The sequence below is a fragment of the Phyllostomus hastatus genome, unplaced genomic scaffold, assembly GCF_019186645.2.
Source record: "Phyllostomus hastatus isolate PE091 unplaced genomic scaffold, TTU_PhHast_1.1 phas_scaffold_385, whole genome shotgun sequence".
Lineage (NCBI taxonomy): Eukaryota > Metazoa > Chordata > Mammalia > Chiroptera > Phyllostomidae > Phyllostomus > Phyllostomus hastatus.
In genome coordinates, this window is record NW_025334026.1 from 12,298,345 (window position 1) to 12,325,299 (window position 26,955).

The window sequence follows — 26,955 nt, forward strand, 5'->3', positions numbered from 1 at the left end:
GGCGAGAGGGAAACAACGGGGCGGGGGCTGAGGGGAGGAGAGGGGCAGAGGCAGGCGGAAGGGAAACACGGCAGAACATTAAGAATTCAAGAATCAGAACTTCCGGCCAAGATGGAGGCGAAGGTAGACACACTGTGCCCCCTCGCGCAACCAAAATAAGGACAACAACAATTTAGGAAAAAAAAAAACAGTACTGACAGAAAATTGAACTGTATGGAAGTCCAACAACCAAGGAGTTAAAGAAGAAACATTCATCCAGACCGGTAGGAGGGGCGGAGTTGGGAGGCTGAGGGGAGAGGGGTTGCAGCAAAAAAGCAGTGCCTGCAGACCCCAGGTGCGGGGTGGCAGCGGGCGAACCCAGGAAGGTGGCAGACTGTGGAGGGGAGCGGTGGCAAGGCAGCTAGTGGACCGAGCGGTCCCATATTCGTGTGCAGATAAACCAGGTGAAACTGGGCAGCGAGACTGACCAGCCAACCCAGAGTCTCAGCACGGGGAGATAAAGCCTCAAAACACCAATGGAAAACACCTGTGGGGGTTGAGGTGCAGGGAGAGACACCCAGCCTCACAGGAGAGTTCCTTGGAGAGACCCACAGGGTCCTAGAACGTACAAAAGCCCACCCACATGGGAATCAGCACCAGAAGGGCCCAGTTTGCTTGGGCGAGGCAGCGGAAGGGACTGAAATCAGACAGAAAGCGGAGCAGGTGCCACTGTTCTGTCTTGGACCCCTCCCCACAAACAGTGTCACAATGCCGCAATGTGGGCTTGCTCCGCCCTAGTGAACATCTAAGGCTCTGCCCCTCACTAGTAACAGATGCATGAGGACAAAAAAAAAAATCAAGACAAAAAATGGCTCAAATGAAAGAAGAGATCAAAACTTGAGAAAAAAATATAGCTAAGCAAGGAGAAGATCGCCAAACTGTCAGATTCACAGTTCAAAGCACTGGTGATCAGGATGCTCACAGAATTGGTGGAATTTGGTTGCAAATTACATGAAAAAATGAAGGCTGCGCTAAGTGAAATAAAGGAAAATGCACAGGGAATCAATAGTGATGGGAGGAAACTAGTACTCAAATCAATGGAGTAGACCAGAAAGAAGAAAGAAACAACCAACAGAAAATAATGAAGACAGAAGAATTCAAAGAAATGAGGAGAGGCTTAGGAACCTCCAGGACATCTTTAAATGTTCCAACATCCGAATTAGAGGGGTACCAGAAAGAGAAGAGGAAGAACAACAAGTGGAAAAGTTATTTGAACAAATAATAAAGGAGAACTTCCCCAATCTGGCAAAGGAAATAGACTTCCAGGAAGTCCAGGAAGCTCAGAGAGTCCCAAAGAAGTTGGATCCAAGGAAGAACACACCAAGGCACATATAATTACATTAGTCAAGGTAAAAATGAAGGAGAGAATCCTAGAAGCAGCAAGTGAAAAGGAAACAGTTACCCACAAAGGAGTTCCCATCAGAATGTCAGCTGATTTCTCAAAGGAGACCTTGCAGGCAAGAAGGGGCTGGAAAGAAGTATTCCAAGTCATGAAAGGCAAGGACCTACATCCAAGATTGCCCTATCCAGCAAAGCTTTCATTGAGAATGGAAGGGCAGATAAAGTACTTCTCAGGTAAGGTCAAGTTAAAGGAGTTCATCATCATCAAGCTCTTATTATATGAAATGTTAAAGGGACTTATCTAAGAAAAAGAAGATAAAAAACATGTATAGTAAAATGACAGCAAACTCACAATTATTAACAATCACACCTAAAACAAAAACAAACTAAGCAAACAAATAGAATAGGAAGACAACCACAGAAATGGAGATCACATGAAGGGTTATCAACAGAGGAGTGGGAGGAGGAGGCGGGGGGAAAGGTGCAGAGAATAAGTAGCATAGATGGTAGGTAGAAAATAGACAGGTGGAGGGAAAGAATAGTATGGGAAATATAGAAGCTAAAGAACTCACGACACATGGGCATGAACCAAAGCGGGGGAATGTGGGTGGAAGGGGGTGTGCAGGGTAGAGGGGAGTGAAGGGGAAAAATGGGACAACTGTCATAGCATAATCAATAAAACATATTAACAAAACAAAACAAAAGAATTCATGAATCAGAGGAAGGACATGTAGGTAGTCATTGCACTATTCTTTATTTTTCTGCAGCTTTGAAATTCTGCAGGCAGAGACAAAGAGAATGGTACACACGAAATTTGGGGTATCTGTGGGTGGGTCCACATGGCCGGTGCTGCTCTAACTCTTACATGGCTGCTGGGCTTGTGTGTGCTCACTGTAGCAGGCATCACCCAGTCAGCAGACAGATGTGAGGGTGTGCCAAAGGAAGAATAAAAATAAATGGCTATGAAGTGCAAAGCAGTGTCCGGGACTGGACAGAACATAAAATGGACATTGGTGGGGAAATGGATGAAATTTAATGGTGGCAGTTTAGTTAGTTGCATTGTATCAAGGCACAGTAACCTCAGCGTTGACAAATGTACCGTGGTTATGTAACATGTTGTGTCCTACGCAGGTCAACTGGAATTTGGGAACTCTGAAGCTTTGCAATTCTTTGCAGATTACAAATCATTTGAAAATAAAAAGCTGCAGCAATTCATCGACCATTACATGCAGAGACCAATGGTAGAGTGACCACTGTGACAGTGCATGAGACCCCCTGGGGAGAAAGCCAGCGTGCTCCCTGACAGCTCCCCCAGGCTGGGCTCTGTGGCCCCATCAATCCCTCTGCCTTCCCTGGGGTGGGTGGGGGTGGGTGTTGAGTGGGCTGCAACCTGCCGGGACACATGCTCTGTGCCCCTCCCTGGAGCCCAGCTGTCTGACCCCCAGCTGCACACAAGGGGGCTTTCTGGCTGGGGCTGCCAGGCTCTTCCACTGCCCACTCAGCAGCCAGTAACAGGATGCAAACCCCACATCTGCTGATTACACATCTGCCCGAGATTGCCTGGAAATTTACACACTGATGCCCTTCATTCCTAACCACAAGCCTGATCTCTAGGTGTCAAGATCCCTATTTTATAGGTAAGTAAACTGAGGCTCAGAGGAGTCAAGGTGCCAGGACTCAAAGCCAGGTCTCTCTGACCCCTAGGTACTGCTTTCCTCTCACAACAGCCCAGCACCTTCTGGGAGGGCTGTCTTACAAACTCTCCTGCAGCCCCAAGGCTGGAGCCTCCGAGCCAGCTTGGGCAGACAGAGCAGGCTCCAGGTTGGGAAATGTGGCTCTGTCCTAGACAGATAATCCTGGGGCCAGCCAAACGCACGGCCCTTCCCAAAGAAGAACACTCCCTTTCCTCTCTTCTCCCTCCCCTCCAGGTCCCAGCCACACAGGGACAGTTACAGTACTGGCCCAAGGCTAGCGAAGGCCTAGGGCGGAACTGTGGCCACACCGGCCAGGCACAGAATGACATGCACTCAGCATGATGAGCAGGAAAGGTGGACAGAATGGGGCAGTTGACCACACAGGCTGGGGGCAGGAAGGATGCACACTGTCCGGCATCACCGGGCGGATTCCGAGGACTCGTCCTCATGCTGTGCGGCATCAGCGGCCAAATGCTCCAGAACAGACGCTCCCTGCGTGGTGAGGGCGTTGTCTGTTTTCAGCGGTCTGTTCACGGTTCTAGCCCCAGCACCTATAATCATGCCTGACGCATCATAGGTGCTCGATAAATAGAGAGACCAAGCCTTTCCAGGCCAGATACTACTCTAATACCTTTGCATGGATTCATTCACTTAATCCTTCCAACAACCCTAATAGGTTGGCCCTATGACTATCTCCATTTTACAGATGAGGAAACTGAGACACAGAAAAAGCAACCTGCCCTTGGTTATATAGTGAGTGTGTGAGTGTGTGTGTGTGTGTGTGTGTGTGTGGTGGGGCGGGGGACGGGGAGCGGGCAGCCTTTCAACCACCTTGTAGTACGGCCTCTCTCTGTCCTGGCTGCATGGATTGCAGAGGAGGGTCCAAAACCCAGGCTTATTACCATATCATGCTGACTGCTTGTTAGGGCCTTGTTTCCACACGACAGAGAGGGCAGAGCAGACCTTCCTTCTACCCCACCCATGCTACTCCTTCTCACCCCTTTCTGCACTTGCAAGCCCCAAACCCGCATTCCCAACTGCCTCCTTCAGCACCTTGGATTCTGCACTTCTCCAAATAGCCTTTCCACGTGTCCCAGGTCCCCACTGTCCCACACGGCTGCTCAAGAGAGAAATCTTGGCTGCCTCCAACCCTTGGCAGGCTGAGTAGGGGCCCCAAGGCTATGCATGTCCCCATTCCTGGTACCTGTGACTGTGTTTCATTATATAACAGAAGGGACTTTGCTGCTGGGATTAAGTTGAGGACTTTGGGATGGGGAGATTATCCTGGATGATTCCAGGCCCTAAATACAAGAAGGGCAAAAGTAGGTTTACACTTGTTCATACAGAAAGTAATACGTTAATCAATAATCATACAAGAATAAACTTTTCCTCATAAAAGGAAGCAAGAAGGTCAAGATTAGGAGATGGGACAGCAGAAGCAGAGGATGGAGTGAGGAGCTCTGAAGATGGAAGAGGGGCGGTAAGCGGATGAATTCGAGTGGCTGCCAGAAGCTGGGAGAGACAAGAAAACAGTTCCCCTTAGACGCTCGGGAAGGAACCTGCCCTGCTGATGCCCTGACTCTAGCCCTAAAAAACTACCTTCAGACTTCTTACCTCTACAACAGTGAGGCAGAAACCTGCCTTGCTTTAAGGCACTAAGTTTGTGCAATTCATTACAGCAGCCACAGGAAACTGATACCAACTCCCGGTGTCCCCTTGCCTCCACCCACCAATCAAGGGGGTCACCACGACAAGCCCCTTTCCCAGAGAAACTTCCCCCGAGTGCAGCCCAGGGGTCAGCCAGCTCTCCTCTCTCTGGGACAAGAACTTCTCACTTGGCCTCCTGAAACCCATTCTCTGCTCTGCCAGCCACACTGATCTTTCTAAACAGTCTATCTGACACTGTAATTTCCTCGCTTAAAAATCTGCTGAGGGCTCTCTGTTGTCCACGGGGCCAATCTGTCCTCCTCCCCCTGGCAGACAAGACCCTGTGCTGGCACCACTCTTCCTGTTTTTCGCCCAGGTAATGTGTTCTGCCTGCCCCTCCCTGGGTCCCCACCCGAGAGGTCATGGGAAATCTGTGCAGTTTCATAGAGCAGATAACGGACTCGGTCTATCCTACTTCATGGGCTGTGAAGAGGGGACCTTCTTTTCCTGACTCACCCTGTGTGGCATCTATAGTCCTGCATGGAGGTGCTGTACCTACGAAGGGCTGTGTTTTCTTACGAGCCTTAAGACTGGGTCCTGATAAGAAGCCACCACTGCTCAGGCCCTGACCCCATCATCCCTGGAAGATACCCAGCCGAGCCTCTGGGCTGTGAACCTTCATGGACACCAGGGGAGAAGGCTCTCCCCTCGGGAGAAACGGGGTTTTTCCATTTGGCTTCAGGACACCACCCATTCCTGAGTCCCTCCCACCTGACCCAAGAACACTGAAGGCACCAAGCTCCAGTTTGACTCACTTCCAATGATCTCATTCTGTTTTAGGGCTTTAAATACTAGCCATACACTCATGACTCCTCAAACTATATAAATACACCTCAAGCCTGGTCTGCTCCCTGAGCTCTCCCGACTTGTGCATGGACCTGCTACTGGGTGACACCCCAGACTGAACATGCCACAGAGTGAGCACCTGGCACTGCAGCCCTCCCAGCAGGCTCCCTCTGCACCACCACCATCTCAGCTGCAGGCACCTCCTTCTGTCCAGCTCAGCCCACATTCCTGACATCAAGGTCGACTCCTCTCTCTGAGCCACATCAGCAAGTTCTGCTGGCTTTAGCTACAAAATACACCTGGAGCCAGGGACTCACCACTGGGCCTCACTTCCCGACGTTTCTCCCTGCTTCCATCCTGCCTGTCCTCACCCAGCCGCCAGAGCGATCCTGTTAAATTCTAAATTGGATTCTGTCTCTCTTCTGCTCAGAAGCCTGCACTGGCTCCCAGCTCACTTGGAACAAAAGGCAGCATTCTTATCCAGCCCCACACAATCTGCCTTCTTTCCCCATTTCCACCTCATCTCCTACTACCTCCCGTACCGACTTCCTCCAAAACCCTGGCAGGGGATCTCCAGGCCTTTCCAGTTGTACTCTTTGCCTGCCCTGCTTTTCTTGCCCTCCCAGCTCACTACCGCCCCCTTCAGGCCTTTACTTAAAAGGCCTTTCCTGGACACCCACCCATCTGTTCTAACTTCCTAAAAATAAACACAACGTCTCATCAGCTTCCCTGCTTCTCCTTAGTGCTACATCTAACTTGCTTTTTACTTCACACATCGGTTATTCTCTGCATCCACACCAGAATGTAAGCTCTGTGAGGCAGGGTTTTTAAAACATCAGTGTTGATTAAAAGCCCAGCACCCAGTCCAGTGCTTGGCCCCACAGACACCTGGGAACTGTTCACGGACTAAGTACCTGCACCTGGGCTCCCAAAGCCCTGAAGGGGCCCCTATGCGGGCTGTGTGTCCTGGTCCCCATGCCTGGGAGCTCCAGAGGGTTAGGGCTGCACGTCAGCCCCCCACCATGAGGCTTCTTGTCACCAGACCCCTCCCAGGAGGTTGGAAAGACTGAGTCCACCCAGCAAACACCGTGTGCTGAGCCTTACTTAGTGCCCTGCCCCCATGCCTCCACTTTTGTGGCTCAAAGACGCATTTATCAGCCAGCAAGAGCTTCTGTTCAGCAGGCAGTGCCTGGTGACCCTCAGCTGATCTCATTCTAGACCAAATAAAGGCGATGGTTGTTCCTGTCAGTGTGGGTGGTCCCAGCTGGGGACACAGCTTCAGTGAGGTTTTCTGGAATGTGGCAGAAGAGTCAGAAGCCCCCCCACAGTTCCTTCTGGGGCCTGTGGAGGCCCCTGTCTAACAACTGCAGGAACCCCCAGATCCAGCCGAGCCCCCACACACCGGGGTGGGGGGGAGGGAGAAAGGGCGGGGCCTCCTGCCATAACGTCCTTGCGTGGCCCACTGTAGCCTCTCCTGGAAGAAAGGAGGCAGCCGGCCAATTCTGGGCCTGGCAGCCAGGCCCCGCCCAGCAGATGCCTGCTCCTCAAGGGAAGGCAGAGCAAGATCATTACTGGAGCCTAATTAACAAAGAAAAGCAGAGATAATTAAGCGGAGAAACATGTGGCTGGCGCTGGAACTGCACTATCTTTAGAAACTTGAGAAAGGACGGTTTTATTTTGAGTTCTCTGGAGCCTGACCGAGTTGGGAGGGTGGTGACAACACGAGGAAGGCTGAGAAGCCTGAGGAGAGCTGGGAGGGACCCCGCGGAGGGCACGCCTGCTCCACGTGACCTCCAGGGCCGGAGTCAGTAAGTTATCTGAGATCTCAGGCAGCAAGTTAACTTGTCCAAGATCACAGACAGTTAACCTATCGACGATCACACAGCTTCCAAGAGGTAGAACCAGTTTCTGAAGGGGCAGAGGGGACCTGTTCCTGCTCCCCTCCAGCTTGGGGCCTCTTCCCAGTAAGCTCACCCCACAGAGCACCTGCTGAATGACAGGAGACCCCACAGAGGAGGCAGACCTAGCAGGGGGCCCCAGTGGGGACAATGACTAGAGGTGTCTGTCATCCCATTTGGGGCTACAGCTTTCCCCTATTTATACCCTCCCTGAAAACAGGGTCACCGCCCTTCACCCACAGCAGAGTTTCTCACACTGGGACTCAGGAGGCAATGCTGGGGGTGTGAAGTGACGGGAGTAGAATTGCCTATTTTCCTCAGTGGAGTGTAATTTAACATGCATTGCAGTTCCTTAAATTAAAACTAAAATAGAATTTATGAAGTAGACTATGTGAAGACTTCCTAGGTAAAGCTGGGGCCGGCCAAGAACTTCAGCCCTGGCCCACAGGGGTGCTCGGGCGCTGGCTTTGGGGACATCAGCGGAAGAGCTTGCCAAGGCCAGGTCTGCAGGGTGTAGTCCACACTGCAAAGCCAGGCCTTCCAGGCCCTCCACGCTCCGGCCTGGCCGGCCTCTCCGCCTTGCCACCTCCTGCTCTGGACAGGCCATTCATTCCCCCTCCTCCTTGCCTTCCTTGGCTGTGCGCTCCAGGATGGCCCTGGTGTGCGACATTTCCCCTATCTTACTAGTAGGTGAACCGAAGCCCAGGCAGGCAAACCTGACTTGCTGGAGTCAGACAGGAAGTCAGCAGCTCTGGTGTGTCTCTGGGACCGGAGCTCCTGCTCTAGAGTGGGGAGGGATGGTGAGGGACTTGGTTGCTCACACATGAGTTCCTTCACGTTGGCAGGACAGGCTACATGGTGGGGGTTGGGGGAACCAAAAGGAGAGGAAGCTGGGGCAGGGAGGTTGGCCTGGAACTCTCGTTATCCTTTGGTTCCCAGACCAGAGGAGCTGAGGGGAAGCTTGCAGCTGAGCAGCAAAGGGAAGTAATTGGGTTTGTGAGTGGAGGGGAGGCCCCTCCCTCTGGGCCTTCCCCAGTTCTGAAAGGCCTGGGCTCTGCTTCCCAGTCTCGCCAGGCAGGTGGGTGATGCACCAACCAAAGGCAGCTCCATCTGGGAAAGCTGTTCCCTCCTCTCCTGCAGTGCGTGCGCCCCATGGGAAGTGGCCTCTTTGGTGAATGGACTGGACGTGTAACTTCAGCTCAAATGTGTCCCTCCAGTAACAGGGGATTCCCTACCTTCCAAGGTATTTTTTAAAAAATCCTCACCTGAGGACATTATTTCCTCCATCGCTTCCAGAGAGAGAGGAAGGGAGAGAGAAACATCAATTTAGAAAGAGGGACTGACTGGTCACCTCCCGTACGTGTCCAGACCAGGGACCAAACCTGTAACCTGGGTATGGGCTCTAACCGAGAATTGAACCTGTAACCTTCTAGTTGCAGGGTGACACTCCAACCAATTGAGCCACACCAGCCAGGGCCCAAAGCCACCACAATTTGAATAGTTCTAGAATGTTCTTTATTTCTTTGATCCCTCTTTTTGTTGCCCAGGACTCAGCTCTTCCAAAATTTGCAAACAGTAGCGTGACATGCCAGGCTCGCTCATCTTACAGATTCCTCCACCTCCTTCCCAGGCTCTTCTTCAAGGTCCCTTGGAGGTCGCTGTACTCTGGGCTCTACCCTGGGCTCTCTTCTGCCAGCTTCATCCTGACCGTGCCCTGCCCCATCACCGTGCTGCCGGCTCCAAGCACCACTCAAGACCTGAGAACTGTACAAGTGCTGCTGGATGTCTCCCAGGGCTTCGGATCAAGACTTGGGCATGGGTACTACAATCACCCTTCCAGAACCTTCCGCCCTCCCTCCCTCCCTCCCTCCTCACACTCTGCTGCTACCTCTAGGTCCTAACCCCACCCACCTCTAGGTCCTGAAGCCCAAAGCCTAGCTTCATTGCATAAGTTTGCCATCTGCAATCCACCTAAGGTGGGTGTAAATGTGGTAACCACGGTAACTGTAGGACCATGCACATTGGATCCCATCAGGCCAGACTGCAAAAAAAAGGCATGAGTCTCCAGGGTTTGGGTCAAGGCCTTTAAGGATTCTGGCCCCTCCTCCTCTACTGCCCAGCACTCCCTGCTCAGGTGCCAGAACAGCACAGACCTGGGTATGACGTTGGCCCCGTGCTAAGCGACTTTGCCTTTTTCAGCCTCAGTGTGCTCAGCTGCAAAATGGGAATGACGACAGCACTGACTTCACAGTCTTGTGTGAAAGACACACGGACTCCCAGGCCGTGGGCTCAGCAAAGGCTGGCTGTGCTCATTTCGTAGCTCCCTACCTTTGTGGTGCCGCACTCAGTCTGGAGTTTCCTAGCTTCCTGGGGGAGCTTGCCCTGACCCCCAGATGCAGCTCCTTCTCCTGAGGGAGGACAAGGGTGGTCTTTGCCTGCAGGTGGCAGTGAATTCACACAGCAGCAGCAGCTCAGGAAGCCCACACTGCTTCCTCATGTTCCCTGGGAATCAACGTATATGCAGACAAGCCTTGCGGGCCCCTGGGCAACCTCCTCTCCTCCCTCCTGCCACATCTAACCTTTTGGTCATCAACAGCAGTGGTCCGTCCATGGTGTCCACATCATGCGACCTTCTCAGTCCCTTCCCATCTCTCCAGCCTTGACCTCCGGTATCTTACCATTACTGGGACCTACAGCCCCTGGCTCCGGTCACCCTTCCCACCCCCTCTAAGGAGTCAGCAGAGGGGCTCTTGCAGAAGCTCTCAGCACTCCCTCTCTGTCTGCCCTGGTTCTTGAGGGCATACCCAAGAACCCTCCTCTTGCTGTTTTCCCCACCTTCTCTGCTATGTCACTCATCTCTCTCTCTAACATCACGCTGTTGCTATTCCCACCTCTAAAACACTCTCCATCTCTTTCCTGTCCCAAAAGGTCATCTGTCCCTGGTGAGTTCCATTTCTCTTCTTTCCTGAGACCCCTGCTCCAAAACTGTTCCCACCCTGCCTGAACCTGCTCTTTGCCAGGCCTCCTGGGACCTCTGGGCAGCTCAACGCCCCAGTCCTGTTTCAGGTCTCCTGTGCTTAACCCCTCCGCAGCATCTGGCCCCACAGATCACTCTCCTTCCGCAGGGTCTCACTTGGCTTCCACACACCACACCCTCCAGGTGATCCACCGGTCTCTCCTTCTCACCTTCCCAACACCTACGTGCCAGAGGGCCCCAGGGCTCATCCTCGGACCCCTCCCACCGGACAGGGCTCATCCTCACTGTGATCTAGTCCCGTAGCTCCAATACAGAATGGCTCCCAGCTGCCTCTGTCTAGCAGGACCCTCCCTGATTGGTGAATCCAGCTGCCTGACCTGCCTTCCACTTGGGGGTCACACTTGCCCACCACTCAGACCCGGCCCTCTCTGTCTCTCCAGCTGCTCAGGAAAAATCTTCATGTTGTGGAGGTTCAAAGTGAGGCAGCCCTAGATGTGCCTCTGTGGGATGCAGATTGTTGCGACCGAGCTACAGGCAACTACAGTACTTGTGTCTGACCTATCTGCAGGGCAGGGCAAGCTTGTATTTCTTAAATGTCTGCTCTTACTGTCCTGCAGGGACTCTTTAAGGCCCCCAAGGCGCAGCGCCTCCTCCCTGGCTCAGGACGACGTGCGTACTTCTGCCCCCTTTCTGCCTCTCGTGCTCATAGGCCTGACTCTCACGCCTGCAGCGTTCCCCTGCACGTGCACATACTAAATTTGGTTTTGTTCTCTTGCGAGTATGTCTCATGTCTATTTAATTATTAGAGAAAACAGAAGAACATTGAGGGTAGAGGACAGTTTCTTCCTCCCCCGTGTCACCTTTTTCTCATGCCCCACTGTATGAGGGATCTTGTTGGCTCTACCTTCAAAATGTGTCCAGGGCCCCTGGCCCTTTGCCCTAACTCCTGCCCTGCCCCCCAGCTGTTCTGACCTAGATTTCCACATGACTTCTACCTCACTCCTTTTAGTCCTTAACGCTGTACACGTTGTCCTCTCAAATGACAATCCTCTCTCTGTTATATCAATATTTGTCTTCATGGCACTAGTCACCATTGAATATACTATTCTTATTTATCTGTCTCCCCCACTAGAATATAAGCACCATGAGGGGAGTGACTTTTGTCTTACTATACCTTGCTTGATACAGAGCAGGCACTCAGTACATTTTTTTGTTGTACAAATAAATGAGCCAAACGATTGTGAGCCTAAAGGCATTGATAGGTAGAACCGATGTTATAGATGCTGGCAGCCAGAAGGGGGCAGCAAAGAGGTACCCAGTGTGGATGAAAGGTTGGGAGAGTGTTGGAGAGGGTGGGAGGGGAGCATGAGCCTGAGCTGAGTGACCTTAACAAGCCCCGTAACATCTCAGAGTCTCAGTTTCTTCCCATAAGAAAGGTTATTGGGAGAGAGCACATGTGCTGGTATGGGAAGTCTTTGTAACCGGCAAATCGTAAGCGTGATGTGGATATTAGGTGCGCACAGTGTGAGTTGCCCAAATGTCCCGAGTTGGGGCACAGGGGAGTTATACAACTATGAGGCTGCCTGATGAGGGAATATTATAAGGCATTTCAAAGACACAGGGAAATGCTTGTGTTTTAAGTTTGTGTGTATGTAAAAATTTTTAAAAAGCTTTATTTGCTTTTAGAGAGGGGAAGGGAAGGAGAAAGAGAGGGAGAAACATCAGTGTGTGGTTGCCTCTCACACGCCCCCTACTGGGGACCAGCCTGCAACCCAGGCTTTGCTCTGACTGGGAATCCAACTGGAGATCCCCTGGTTCGCAGGCTGGCACTCAATCCACTGAGCCACACCAGCCAGGGCTGTATGTAAATTTTATAGAAAGAACAACAATAAAATGTAGAATTAATAAGCCTCTGGAAAAATCTGGAAGGAACGTATCACCACAAAAATGAACAGCTATCTGGGAAGTTCGATTTCTGTTGTTTCAAAACTGTCACCATGGGCATGTAGTTGTGATTCCCTTTAGCTTTTTATGACCTACTAGAATGTTCTGTGGTTATTACTACACCTGCTACCTGGACAGAGGCTGCTCCTCCCTTAGTAATCCCTGTTCTTCCCAACACATCCTGAACAGCCTCCTTCGCTGTCCCAGGTTTTTGAGGCACCGGGCCCCGCTGGGCCTGGGGAGAGGCCACCCTGACCTGGGCGCAGAGGGTGCTGCCACTCTCACCCAGAGCCCCTTCCAGAGCCGTGCTCTGTGCACCTGCTTCCAGGGGCCTGTTGGTTCCTGACAGCCGGGTGGGCACCTGTGGTTGGATAGCAGAGATATCCACTGCTGGCCCCAGCTAGCCACCTGTCTGGCCCCTGGCCCAGTCTCCCACCGTTACCTCAGTGCTACTGCAGGCAGGAGGGCGAGCAGGGGACGGCCCAGCTAGGTGTCAAGGAACTGCCAAATGCTGTGCACTTCTGCAGGCCTCAATGGCTCAGACCCCTGGGTCAGGCCTGGGTTACCTTGGCCCCTTGAAGTTGGGGCTGGAGCTCACTCTAGTACATGTGGGGGGCCTGGCCCTACCATTCCCAGGCTCCTCCAGCCTGAACACCCATCCCCCAGGGATCCTGTGAAGCCCCTGGCCCACAGTTCCCCCAACTGGAGGCCTGAAATCCCTCCCACTGTCCTCCAAGGCTCATCCGAGCCTGTCTTCCTCTCTAGCTAGGCGCCTGCCTCCACCCGGTATGAGCTGGAAAGGCTACCAGACACCAGCGGGGAAACTGAGGCCTGAGAGCAGATGTGAACCCAGTTGGGACAACTCTAAAAGCCTTCTACCATTGTCTCTTTGGACTCAGAGCAAAAGTGGCCCAGGAATGGCTGTACCCTCGTCCCACTCCGGGCCAGCCCACCATTCCAGGCTGCACTGTGAAAGCCCCAGATTTAACAACTGAGTTACCGGTACCTTCAAAGCACAGCCTCCTTTATGATTCACCCGATGGGACCCCTCCCCATAACCTTTTGGCACTATGAAACGCTCTGGCACTTGGACACAAGTCCAGGGAAAAGGGGATCCTCAATGGACTCAGATTAAGTTTCTGCTACTATGTAATGCAGGCAGAAATCTAGTTCCATTGTGGAAGACTGAAACAAAAGTTCATGTCTTACACTTCTGAGCCAGCAGACTAAAGCCCACTCCATATTTTTAGAGGAGAATGAAAAAGAAAGGAAAAAGTCTCAAAGTCCCCAGTGTGCCGGGGAAAGGACTGCCTCTTTGTCACCATCACAATGCCCTCCTGGCCGCATGGGCTCCACCCCTCCTGCTGGTGCCCCAGCCATGTCCCCCAAACACTTCTGTACCCTGTGCCTGCACCACATTCTGTTCTGCACCTCCAAGGCCCAGTTCAATGTCACCTCCTCCAGGGAGTCTTCCAGAGCCCCATGAATAACAGTCACCACTATCCCATTGGCTGAGCACCTTCCACAGGTGGTCCAGGGTTGAAGGTTTTACAAATATCTCACTCAAGTGTCAGGACAAAGCCACCCAGGGCAGCAGAGTGAAACTGTCCTCTGGAGCTTTCCCACCAGGGCCCACCATGTGTCCAATGCAGATCACCTGGGGAAGCAGGTATGCCCATCTCCACCTTACAGATGAGGAAGTGCAGGCTCAAGGATGTGAAATAGTGAACCCAGGCACATGGCTAGTAAAGGGGATGCAGGGATTTGAACTGGGTCTCTCTGAGCACCAGCCTGTGCTTTCCCACAGTCCCTGCACGCTGCCCAGAGATCACTGGCTATCCTCCAGGTGCCCAGGGCACCTGCTAACATTCCACCCACCCCCCGACACCTGAGCTCCTGTTCCAGCATCACCCCCAGATGCTGGCCAGTATCAGGCTTCAGTGATTTTCTCATGGAAGCTCTGGAACAGCCCTTTCTGGGGCAGGAACAGCACTCAGTGACCTCTAGTGAACCCTCGGAGGCTCCTGTGAGCCTGGACACCTTCCCAGCCCAGCATGACGAGTGGCGTGAGTAGGCCTGGAGCTGGCCTGCAAGCCAGTCTGCTTGGCCCTTCCAGGCTGCCAGCTGGTATGGGTGCCAATGCCTGGAAAGGTGCTGGCAGTTGCATCCCCAAGGGCTGGGGCCAGGGCCACTTTCCCACCTCCTCTTCCAGGCAGCCTACCATCCTCTCACACACCACGCAGGAAGAGAAAGCATTTCCAAGGCCTGTCTCTGTACACAGAGGAGGTTAATGGAAAGCCAATGGGCAGGTGGGTGGGTGGGCAGGCAGACTGGCAGAGAGACTGTGGGGTGATGGCTGAGATTCATGAAGCTGTTTAAATGGCAAAATGAGCTGCCGAGCTTTCTTAGCTGGAGGGTAAGCCTTGCTCAGTGAAAGAGGTCAGCCTCAGAAGGGCACAGGAACTCTACGGTCTGTGTGAAGCCTGCTGGCTGACCCTTGACTCCAAGTGTTTCTCTCTTTCTAAAAGATTTTTATGTATTTGTTTTTAGAGAAGAAGGGAGGGGAGTAAGAGGGAGAGAAACATGGATGTGTGAGAGAGTTGCCTCTCACCCGCCCTCAACTGGGGACCTGGCCTGAAACTCAGGCATGTGCCCTGACTGGGAATCGAGCCTGCAACCTTTTGATTTGCAGGCCGGCGCTCAATCCGCTGAGCCACACCAGCCAGGACCCCAGTGTTTCTCTCTGAGGGCTGACACTCCATACCACCTGCCCGTAATCCATGGGCCTCCCTGACAGAACGTGGGGAGCCAGGCTTTGGAGCCAACAGTTCCTTTGTTACAGGGGGTGCATCTCAGGCAAGTCACTGATGTTCCTGACCCCATAAAAATGGGACGGGAAAAAGGTGACAGTGAAAGCACTGAACTTATAGCCTGGCACACATCAGGTGTCATACATGACTTTCACTTTGCTGCTTTCCAAACTCATTCAAAATGTCCATACCCTTTTCAGTCTTCCAAGAGGACCTTTGCGTCCAGGGAGAAGGCACTGGGGAGCACAGGGGGAGCCGAGGGGCTGCCTCACTGCGTTTCTATTTGTCATCAACAGAGCTGGCTGGGCACCGACACCAACTTAGGCTGAAACCCAGGTCGGCACAGGCAGGGGCAGGAAGCTGACTCAGTGGCACCAGCACTGATGTACCTGTCTGGAGCCAGCTGGGTGAACCACAGGCTGCCAACCACTGGTCCTGGGGCAAGACAGGTCTACAGAGGGCCCAGCAGCCTGGGGCAGGGGCTGGTGGTACCAGGGCAGGTGTGTTCTGGTTCCCTGGGCCAACGAGAAGGGGAGCTGTGCAAGGCCAGAGGCCTGCGGTGTCCTCAGCTTCTTGGGGAAACGCTCACTTATACTGTGGTTGGCTGAGTCAGGGGCCCCCCCGGTTCCACCTTAAGGCCACCTGCTAGCTGTGTGACGTGGGCACACTGCACATCACTGAAACCCCGAGCCTGTTTCCCTGAGTGTGTTGGGCTCTCAAGCCTGTCTCCCAGGTCCGAGGAGCAAACGCGATGCCTCCTCTGTGCTCAATGTTGTAACCCTAGTGTCTACAACACTGCTGGCCTTAGGCGGGCCTCAGAAACATCTGCAAAATGAACCCACACGCAGCAGGTCTGACACCCAATAATTTTTAGCCAAGGGCCACCACAGATGCATATTGTTGCTCCTTCCACCATCTCCACCTTGCAGGCATTATCCCATCGACTCCACAACTGAGAGCTCTGGGAAAACATCACTGAGGTGGGCCTTGGATCCCTGCTGCTTACCCACCAAACACCCTCCTCTCCTCCCCTCCCCAAGTCCGGACTTCCCCTGAGGCCCGACATCAGCTACCACATCACTACACCCTTCAGGAAGCCTTGCCCGCCCCCCGTTCAATGCCCTCTTGACCCTTCCCCAGAAGGCCGCCAAGCCGGGCCTAGGCACAGGGAGTGAACAGCTCCAGGGAGCAGGGGGCTGGGGTGACGTGCAATGTCTCCGGGACCGTGGAATCAGATCCTGTGCTGAGGGCTTCCTCCCATCTGGGCATGTTGTGACGTCCACCCGTTCCCAGCTCATCGGCGCAGCCTCCCCAAGGACGCAGGCCGGGTAATTTTCACACCGCAGTGGTGTCTGGCGTGGGCATGGGGCAGGGGCGAGACGCCAGGGCTCCCTGTCTCTCCATCGCAGGCCCTGGCCGGCCCTATTGCTCACCAGGTGGCTGTGTCGCCCCACTCATGGTGTGGGAGGGCCAGGACACGGGCCATGGAGGCGATGGAGGGGGATGGATGCCTCGAAAGGGGGTAGGAGAAGCATTTGACCAACTAAGACTGGGTGGGCACCCCTTACATCTACGGCTATGCCCTCGGGTCCTCATGCAGACCTTTCAACAAGGTTAAAAACTGACCCGCCAACAACCTCATCTGCTCAGCAAAGGCAGCCAGGCCCCTTCATCGGGAGAGTGGGCACAGATGCGTCCCCTCCCTCCAGAACTCTGGCTGGTGAAGCTGAGCAGTCACGGGTGCCGCCCCCACCCCTTTCTCTGGCCCAGGTTCCAGCCTGGCCTTCCTCCTGCCTCCTGGGGTGGTGCCCAGGTGAGGGGAAGAACAGAAGGGCTGCGGCCTGCCTCCTGCTCCAGGGACCAGCAGCCTGTGTCCCATGGTAAGTCTGGCCCCCAGCACCATGGCCGGCCCCCGTTCCAAGCAGCACCCCTCCCCCCAGCCGCTGCCTCTTACCAGGCTTTGGGATGAGTCCCTGGAAAGGCCTGGAAGAGAAACAGAGAGGGATTGTCAGAGGAGGGCCTGGGAGCTCATCAGAAATGTTTGGGGCACATCCAAGACCTAATGCCTCAGAATCCGCCACTGTAACGAGATGGCTGGTGGCCTGTGTGCAGGGGACATTGTGCAGGAGAGGGTGACCAGCCGGTCTCCTGCTGGCTCTGCCCTGGCCGGCTCTGTGACCTTGGGCAAATAACTGGTCTCCAATTCCTCCCCTCTGAAGTGGGCCTAACGCCTTTCCCAGGGTGCCAGGAGTGCAGTGCGCAGGTGCTATGGGCAGGCATAAGGTGCCCATGAAGCCACCCTGCTATGGTGCTGTGGTGTGGGGGCTGGTCTCACCTCTGTGGGGCCTTCTGGGCCCCGACTGGCCTGCAGTCCTCCCTCCAACCCCCAGGACCCAGGGTGGCACTGGGACAGCTGCATTGTCCTGCAGGGAGGGCAGGACCGACTGGAGGAAAGGCCAAGGGTCCCCTGGTGCAGGCTGCCACCCATGCTAGTCTTGCCTCCCCACCTCTCCTCTTCCGCCGAGTACCTGGTGACTGTGAACTTGATCTTGTCAGCCACTGCGAGGATTCTCTCCAGGTTTTGGGAGCCAAAGGTACAGGGTTTTCGGAATGGAATGCCTGGGGGTAGCCCCTCAATGATCACTGAGCCGGGGTTACTCTTGATGCGCTTGTAGGGGACCTGGACGGGGTACTTGATGCCCAAAGCTTCCCCTGTGGATGATGCAGAGGAACTGTCATTAGGAGCCAGAGGCAGGGCTCGTGTGTGGACGCGGAGGTGTGCCAGGTGCTTTGTGCACAGGTGTGAAAGAGAAACCTGCTGTGTAGTACCAAGGAAAGGCTCAACCAGTGTGGGGGGAATTAGAGGGTGTGTCGTGCAGGGACCCTAGGGGGTCAGGTGCGTGAGTCTGCGGGGCTGGGCTGAGGAGTCAGCAGGGGACGTGTGGCCAAGGCTGCTGGGGAGAGGACGGTGCCTAATGCTTCTCAGCATCCTAGTCTGAGAATCTGAAAGCCCATCTTAAGGATGCCACCTTATGGGCACAGCTGGCCCTTCCCACAGTGCCGGACCCTCCATCAGCCCCAGGGTTCTGCCTCACTCCGGTTCGGGACTGGCCTGGCCTGACAGGGTGGACTGCATTTGGGTACAAGGAAGGCAGCTGGAGCCCAGGCAAGGAGCACCTCACACCTCAGGCCCCCCTTTCCACAGAGGGGCACGGGTCTCATTCCTGCCACCAAGCCTCTGTGCAGGGCTGTGGCACGCCCATCCCAGTGGCTGTACTTCTCTCACAGCTGGCCTGGCGGCAGTCCTGGGGGGCAGTGGCCACTGCCACCCCACTCTCAGATGAGGCCTCGTGCCTGCTGTCAGTGGCCACCCGAGAGGCACTGCCCGGCTGGCCTTCCCGAGGCTCCTGCCCACAGAACCAAGTACCGGTGCACAGCCCTGGGTGCTGTGAGGCTGACTGGAACGTTCTTGGTTCCCTGGGACTGAGATGGGGCCCAGCACAGGAGACCCACCTGGACGGAGGGCTGAGCTCACTGCGACCCCCTTAGGGGCTGGTTGAGAGCATCATCCTCAGCATCACAGGACACCCCTTTATGAAGAAATGCTGCCGAAATCTCCACATGTCTTGTACTAGAAAGAACAGCTGATCTCTTTCATGCAGTGAACTCATGGTTGCCTCATGGACACTGGGAATGGTAAAACCTGCCTCATTCTACGTTTTGCTCTGATGCCTAGGAAACACGGAGCCTGCCAAGTGCCCTGCCTCTAGCACTTACAGGATTTCTGCATCTTCATGTCACCCCTGTGTCCATGCCATTGCCTCAGCCTACGAACTGACTGAGATGTAATTCTCATACCATAAAATCGACCATTTTGAAGAGTACAATCCAGTGGTTTTTTAATATACTCACGAGGTTGTGAAAATATCTCTACAATCTAATTCCAGAACATTTTCATCACTGCAGAGAGAAATCCTGTGCCCATTAGCAGACACTCCTCCCGCCCCTTCTCCCCATGCCCTGGCAACCACTAATCTACTTTCTGTCTCTACCATTTTGCTCTGTTTTGAATTCTTTGTCTTCATTTTTTTTTGCACACTAGTTTATGTGCTATTAGTGCACAGAAATCCTTTCTGAAACGAGAAAACTCAGGCAGAGAGGAAAATTTACACCCAAAATCCCTGAATGGGAACACGGCCTTTTCCACTTCTCTCTCCTCCAAAACGGCTCTTGCCACAATGACCGACGGCCTCCATGTCACAAACCCTGTGGACACTTGTACCCTTTTGGCAAAATCCAACACAGATGGCCACTCCCTGTTCTGTGAAGCCTTCTCCTCGGTGTCCACAATCCCGCATTTCCTGGTTTCCCCTCATTCCGACCACTCCTCCTCCTCCGGGGCCTGACCTCTAAACACAGCCTTCCTGGCCTTCAGTCTGGGTCCTCTGTTGTCCCCCTCTGCACCCCCTGTGGTGTCTCCTCTATTCCCATGACCTAAGTTTTGGTTCCAATCCAGATCCTTTTCTGAATAGCAGACTTTGTCTCCACTCACTCCTCTAACTCCACACGTCCCAAATGGGAACCCATAACCTCTCTCCTGACTCCCCCTTCCAGTGACGGTGCTGCCTTCTTCTCCCTAGCTGACAGTGTGGGTGTCCCCCTGTCTCTCCCTGGTGTGCCATGTGTTCTACCCCTCCCCCTGTCATGGTGACAGGTCCAGGTATCCCAATAAGCATGTGGCATTTCCCTGCCACAGGGATGAGGTAAGGAATGGACATAACACTCAACAGAGACCAATGAGAAGCAAGGGGAGAGCTCAGAAAATTCTGGGGAAGAAATAGCCTGGCTCTCTTGAGAAAGCCCATGGAAGAGCCAGTCCAGTCCATTCTGGAGCAGGTCCAGTCCACTCTGGAGCCCTCCTTCCAGAGTGTGCAGAGGGGTGTCTGGACCTGCTGCAGCCATTCTGCCAACGAGCAGGAAGCCAGCCTGAGAGGATGCTGATACTGTGGAAAGACACCAAGGACATTCCTGGGCTGCTGGATCCAGATGACCCTGAAGGCCAGCCTACTGCTGGACCTCCCATGCTGAGCTACGGCTGCTTGTACTGCCCAAAGATAGCTGGACTGACTTTTCTCCCATTCCACATGCTCCTCTTACAGTGGAACATCTACACTCCCACACAGACAACTGGGAATGGGACTTTGTGACTGCCTCGACCTGTACAGTACAACAGAGGTGACAGGTGTGACCTCTGGGGCTGGATCACAAAAGGCAAACAGCTTCCAGCTGGCTGTCCCTTTCAGGACATGTGTCTCAGGAGCCCTGACTGACAAGTAGGAATTTTGATAGCCTGGAGTTACTACGCTGGAAAGCCTGAGTGGAGGGATTTCATAGAAACTGGGAGAGATGCCCGAGGGGCCCAGCAGATCCAGCGCCAGCAGTCTCCCCAGCCCGAGCCCAGGGATCAGACACATGAGTCGGGAAGCTGTCCAGGTGATCCCAGCCTCAGCCACCTTCTGCTGGCACCCTTGGGAAACACCCTGAGTGAGGTGACTCACTGACATCATCAGAGAGAATAAGTGGTCACTGTTATTGTAGGTCACCACATTTTGGGGTGAGCTCTTCTCTAGTCATAGTAACTAAATCATAAGCCCATTAACCCCCTTTATTGCTCAAGACAGTTTTAGTGGCTTGAGACCAAAAAGGATCTTAAATGATTCTAGCTTGTTTTCCTCAAGGAAGAACTCAGCTGGAGGCCTCTGATCTCCGCCCTCCTCCCTGAGGATCTAGCAGCAGGGATCTCTCTCTGAGCACATCTCCACTCCACCCACCTTCCTCCCAGACTGAGGCCGGGGCCTCGCCCAAGAGTACATTCCAGCCTACCTACCACTCCAGCCTCTGAGCCGGTGTCCCACCACCCATCCTCATCCTCCTGCACCCATGCACTTTCTTGTTGTTGAAGACTTTATTTATTTATTTTGAGAGAGAGAGGAGTGAAGGAGAAAGAGAGGGAGAGAAACATTAAATGCAACAGAAACATTGACTGGTTTCCTCTTGCACGTCCCCAACTGGGGACCTGGCCTGCAACCCCCGCATGTGCCCCAACCGGGTATTGAACCAGTGACCTCTTGGTTTGCAGGCTGATGCTCAATCCACTGAGCCACACCAGCCAGAGCCCCATCCGGGAACATATTCTAAAGTACAAAGTGGCTCCAGTCATTTCACCCTTCCCAACAAAATACAAGGCCGAAACCATGGATGATCAGCTCTGTTTCCTGGCCAGCTCCATGGGGTCCTTCCTCCCCCAACCTGCACACTTCAGCTTCCTCCCTGTCTTAGGAAAAGCCTCAGGGCCTTTGCACATGCCCATTACCTCAGCCACAATGTCCTTCCTTCACAGTCTGCTCAATTAATTCCTTCACTACCCTTTAGCTCTCTTTTTAAAGAGGCCTGCCCCGGCCCCCGATTTAGGGTAAGCATCCAAGTTATTCTCTCCTGAGTAGCCTGCTCTTCTCCTGCATGATGGTGGAACAGTTCCTCACTGTTATTAGAGTCTGTGTATCGGTGCTGAATGTGTCTCTCCTCACTGAGCTATGGGGCCCAGGAGGGCAGGGACTGCGTGTTTTCTGCACTGTTGTGTCTCCAGTGCCTGGCACATGGTCAGTGCTCCAGAGAGATCTGTCCGTGGGTGAAAGGGTTTCCCAGAGGTGACCCTGGGAAGCTCCTGCCTCACTTCCAACCCTGCTGGCTTCCCTCACCCAGGCGCCCGGGCCTCACCGTATTTCTTATTGAACAGATCCTGCACTTGCTCCCTCAGCGTGTTGGCGATGTCGATCCGGGAGAGTCTGGTGTCATAATTCTCTGCAAAGTGAAAAACAATTATGGATTTGGGCTGTTAAATTAAAAGGCACTTAGTGAATTTTAAGGAATATGATTTTCTAATTATGGGGACCTCCTTCTCTGGCAATTATCAGACCCTTGGAGTGGGCCCCTCAGGTCCTTCAGCGCAAATGTCTTGACAGAGATGTGTTTTTCTGGAAGGACGCACGCTGTTGCAACAACAGTGAGTTGGAAATTAAGTTAATTGTTGACATTTGAAAACCACCACCACAGCGATCAATAAGCCCTGGAGGTGACAGACACCATGAAGAGGACCGGTTCCTGAGCATGGTGGGCTTGGAGCAGGGCAGGCAGGGGATCAGATGGCTGGGCAGCCCCCGGAGAGGTGGAGCAGCTCCCAGGGGTCACTCCCCCACCGGGAGGGTATTGGTTAAGGAGCCCGTATGCCGCATGTGCCAGGGGGACCCCAGATGGGCCCCTGCACCCAGGGAGATTACAGCCTGGCACTGCCTTGTGGGAAGAGAGAGGCGAGGCAGTGGATCTCAGGGTGGTTGGGTAGGGGGTGCTGAAGGCCCCAGTCACGTCAAAGGACTGGACAGGAGGCACCTTGGGGTGTGGCGAGAGACTCAACCCCCCTCATCACAGGAAGTCCCAGCTGCCTGGGATGGAGGGTGAGACTTGACAGTGAGCAGCCGCCCCTCTGGGGTCTGGGTCCTCTCTCTCGGGGCTTCCCCACCCCCTTCCTGCCATGGGTCTCCCTGACCCATTTTCTCCTCACAGCCACAGTGGCCGCCCAGGGACACCTAGGAAATGCCCACTCACACACAGCCACACCCAGGGCTGCCCCTACAGGCACCTGGGCTGTTGCTCCCCACCCCCTCACTGAGGCTACACTGAATCCCAACCAGGAAGCTGAGAAGCAACACTGCACCTGCACCGATGGGAGGGAGGCCCCCCCTCAGAGCCTGCCCTGGCCTGCTTCTGTTTCTCAGCTATGGCCCACACTCCATGCCTTCACTCAAGCTCTCCCCCTTCTCTCCCTGCACACTCACTTCCTCCAATCCCATCTCGCCCCACTGCAGTTCCCCTCCTCCAGAGCCCTGCTTGCCTCTGTGCATGCCTCTGCTTTGACAGCAGCAAGAGTGAGGCTGACTGCCTAGTGTCCAGTGGGCAGGCAGGTCAGCTGACTCCCCGCGTGGACAGCGGGTGGCTCCTGTACTCTGTGGAACCCCCCCACCCCAACCCCCACAGCCCCTGTGGAGCCTCTTGGAGCTGGCAGGCTATAGCTCTGTCCCTGCTGCTAACCCACCTCACCCAGTCCCCCAGGCCCTGGGGTTGTGGGCAGCCCCACCCCAGCCTGGCCAGGTCAAGGTGTGGTGCTGGGCTGGGACTGTCGACCCCATCCTGAGCTGCAACCTTACCTTGAAAGCCCTGTCTCTTCAGGCTCTCGTCCACAAAAGGGTCCCCGGAATCCCTCTCTGGGGGCGGGGGGAGAGAAGCCAGGGTGAGCAGGCAGCTAGCTCCTGAGACCCAGGCACAAAGGTGGGGGCAAACCGGATGCAGAGGGCAGTGGGGGAATGCCAGGGGAGGACAGAGGAAGCAGAAGGAGGGGAGGTGGCAGAGGCCTGAGACCCCTCCCACACCCAGCCCGCACCTTAGCCCATGACCCTGTGCAGGGTACCTTGGCTGTCCGTGATGGGCTCTTTGACTCCTTCAGTGAGCAGCTCAGGCCTGGAAAATACAAGTGAGGCTATCACCAGGGTCCCTCCAAACCTCCTCACACTGCACAGCCCTTCCCCCGGGGCCTCAGTCTATGCATCTGTGCAATGGGTCCTCTGCCTCTGGACAGTCCAAGTCTGGGGTCCTCGCCCCACCCCCACAGCTGCCCTGCTGACCCACATGTGAGATCAGGGGGTGGGGGGCTGCGCTGGACTCTGAAGATTCAGCTGGGAGTGAGACCAGCCTGGTCCTGGCCTGGTGGGGCCAACACCCTCACTCTCAGTTCCAGGACACGGTGTGACTGCTGCTGTCCACCGTCAGAGCCTGTGGTCTGGGGGGCTCCCCACGGAGCTGGTTTTAAGTGTGGAAGCCTTTGGGACTGACTGAGCGGCACCACAGTCTTGGAGGCATGAGGACAGCCCGAGGTTTCTGGCTCACACCTGAGAGCTGCCATTGGACTTTGGGGTCGGGGGCTCGGGGACCAGCCCAGCTCTCTCCTAACATCTGCATCGACACAGATGTCACAAGGCCCTTCCCAGACATGAGGTACCTGCCGGTGTCCTTGAGGTAGGTACTGTCTCCATCTTCCCATTCTCAGGATGAGGAAATTCAGGCATCGGTGAGATGATGGACATGCCCAAGACCACACAGCTCACGGGGCAGAGTTCAAATTAGGGGCCCCTCTCGTCCTCACCCGCAGCCTCTCTAGCTGAGGGGTACCCTCCCCCCCGCCAGACCACTGTTTTCTGTCCTGACTCAAAGAGAGGGGTGCAGACCTTCAAATCTAAATTTGAGGAGAGGACGCAGGGCTGCAGAAGGTACTTTGGCCTGGGAGCCAGGAGTCCTGCTCAGCTCCCGCCACTCCTAGAGGACTGTGGGGCCATCGTTGCACTGCCCAAGCCTCAGTTTCCCCAGAAGAAGGGGGAAGAGGGAGCAGTGGTGGTGGTGGGGGCTCTGAATGCAGCCTGAGGCCTTTTCCAGCTCCTCAGACTATGGGCCAAGGCAGGGCTGTGCCTGCACCCTCTGCAGCCCTGGATGCCCAGCCCCGTGTTGGGCAACGAGCTTATGCCCAGATCCCGCTGCCAGGACAGGCGTCCAGTCCTCACCCTCTGGCTGCCTGACTGGGGGGCAGAGTGCCCCAAGTCTAGCCTTTCTCCTCGCTCCCAGGCAGGGTCTCTGTGTTGCTGCTTGGCCATCTCTGTGGCGGAGAGCTCGTCCCCTTTGTGGGCAGCCTAAGCACAAACACGTTCTCACAGGAGACCCTGGTCCAGCACCCTTCCCTTCGGGAGGTCTGAAGGAGCAGTTCTGTTACCTGTCCCACTCCACCATGCCCTCCTCTGGCCAGCCGGCCTCCCCTGTGCCCTCAGGCTGCCACGGGCCCCAGACCCCCAGCCCACCCAGACAGCCCCGCTTTAGCTGAACAAGGTTCCACTGAAAATGGGGCATTTGGGGTCAGTGCTGTGCCAGAACCTGTCTGGTCTTTGTCCCCGGTTCCTGGGAGAGAAGCTATAAATCTTCCACATTTCCCCAATGACAGGAGTGTCTCTGTCACTCATGGTGAGCCTTCTGGATCACACTTATGTTTGTACTGGGTTGGTTCAGGATGCAGGAAGAGCAGCTGTGTGATTGGAGGACTGGGCTTTGGGATAGCTGACATCAGCACAACCTCCCGGCTTCTAGGGAGACGAGAGGCTGGAGAACGGATTCAATCACATGCCCAATGACCCATCCAAGTCTGGCTGATGCTTCCCGATGAGCACCGTGGACACGGAAGCTCGGTGGGGATGCCCGTGGTGAACCAATCGGTGTGCTGGGAGTGACATGTGCCCTGAGTTCACGGGATAGGGCGTGGAAGCTCTGTGTCCAGTGCCCTCCCAGACCTTAGCCTTTGTGTCTCTCCAACTGGCTGGTCCCGATTTACATCCGTTACAGGCCCCTTGTCCTTGGGGCTCATGTCTGCAGTGGGGGCGTTCTTGCTGGGTCTGTGCCCTGAACCTGTGGGGTCTGCTCCCTCCGGGTGCTCAGTGTCACAAGTGAACCGCAGCACTTCAAGCAGACACAATTCCACAACTACTTCCCTGGGCATCAGTCTCCCACCTGTCAGAATCTACCTGTGGTTTTCAATTTCCTAAGCGTTTTTTAACTTTGGAGAATCTGATGAAAGCAAGGAACCGATTCTCCAGAAAAAGGCACAAAATAATACAAAAATTCTGCATATAAGTTCAAGAATCTGGGTTAATGTTTTTTGACCTGGCTGTCCTGGGTCTGGCAGGCCTGGATGGCCTGGTGCCTGCTCGGCTGTGCCTGAACCCTGACTAACACCGCACTCTTTAAAGACCAAACAAGGAAAAGCCCACCCTAACCTGCCGAGGCAGATGGGATTTTGGTGCGGCCCCCGGCCTTACCTTTTAATGACAAACTGGATGCTGTTGCTGGCCTCCAGGATCTTCCGGAGCTTGGCAATGCCAAAGCAGTTGGGCCTGCGGAGGGAGATGCCTTCAGGCAGCCCCACCACAAACAGCTCCTCTGGGTACATCAGGAACTTGGAGTAGGGCACCTTGACGGGCTCCGAGATGCCGATGGCCTTGGCTGTGAAGACACCGCTGCTATAGGGCCACCCAGAGCTGTGGGGCCACCAGTCTCAGCTCCCACCTCCCACGTCTGCCGAGGGGAGGGGGGAGCGGCAGCCACAGGTGCCAGAGCCCTTTCAGAGTCTGCACTTAGTTGAGCCTTCTCCACCTTCTGGAGATGTGAGTAGCACTACCCAGGCTCAGTGAAGAGGCCTGGAGCTCAGAGGGGATGGGACTCATTTCAGGTAGCAGGGCCCCAGAGCCAAGGTCCGTGAATCCCAGACTCATGCCCACTCCATGCCCTCACAGCCTGGCAGCGCAGGAGAAATCGCCGACAGCTGGCGAGACCTATTGCTGGCTCCACCCAGGACCAGGTGTCCTACCCTGAGTTTCCAGAAAGGCCCTCCAGAGGTCCCCTGCCACCATAAAGAAGTGAAGAACCCCAAAAGTCTGTGTGGCACACTTTGGGAAGAGGACAGATCTGAGGTCCAGCTTAGGCACTGCCACGCATTAGCTGTGGGGCCTCAGGGAAGCCATGTCCCCGCACCAGGCCTCACTCTCCCCCTGTGTAAACGAGTATTAGGGTACAGGGATTCGGTGGGATGGGATGAGAGAACTGTGTGAAGCACC

At 54.7% G+C, this 26,955-nt stretch overlaps 1 protein-coding gene across 5 annotated transcripts in view; it reads right to left on the bottom strand.

The window, feature by feature from the left end:
• GTF2IRD1 (GTF2I repeat domain containing 1) overlaps positions 1 to 26,955 on the bottom strand; it is a 102,911-nt gene that overhangs the window by 15,166 nt on the left and 60,790 nt on the right. For 4 of the 5 annotated variants that reach the window (XM_045819388.1, XM_045819386.1, XM_045819384.1 and 1 more), the window contains exons 17-22: positions 26,161 to 26,344; positions 23,718 to 23,767; positions 23,458 to 23,514; positions 21,974 to 22,057; positions 17,725 to 17,908; positions 17,151 to 17,179 (exon numbers count right to left, since the gene is read on the bottom strand). In XM_045819388.1, the coding sequence (XP_045675344.1) occupies positions 17,151 to 17,179; positions 17,725 to 17,908; positions 21,974 to 22,057; positions 23,458 to 23,514; positions 23,718 to 23,767; positions 26,161 to 26,344 (588 nt within the window). The remainder of the gene's footprint in view (positions 1 to 17,150; positions 17,180 to 17,724; positions 17,909 to 21,973; positions 22,058 to 23,457; positions 23,515 to 23,717; positions 23,768 to 26,160; positions 26,345 to 26,955) is intronic. The other variant, XM_045819387.1, reaches the window with a different exon arrangement.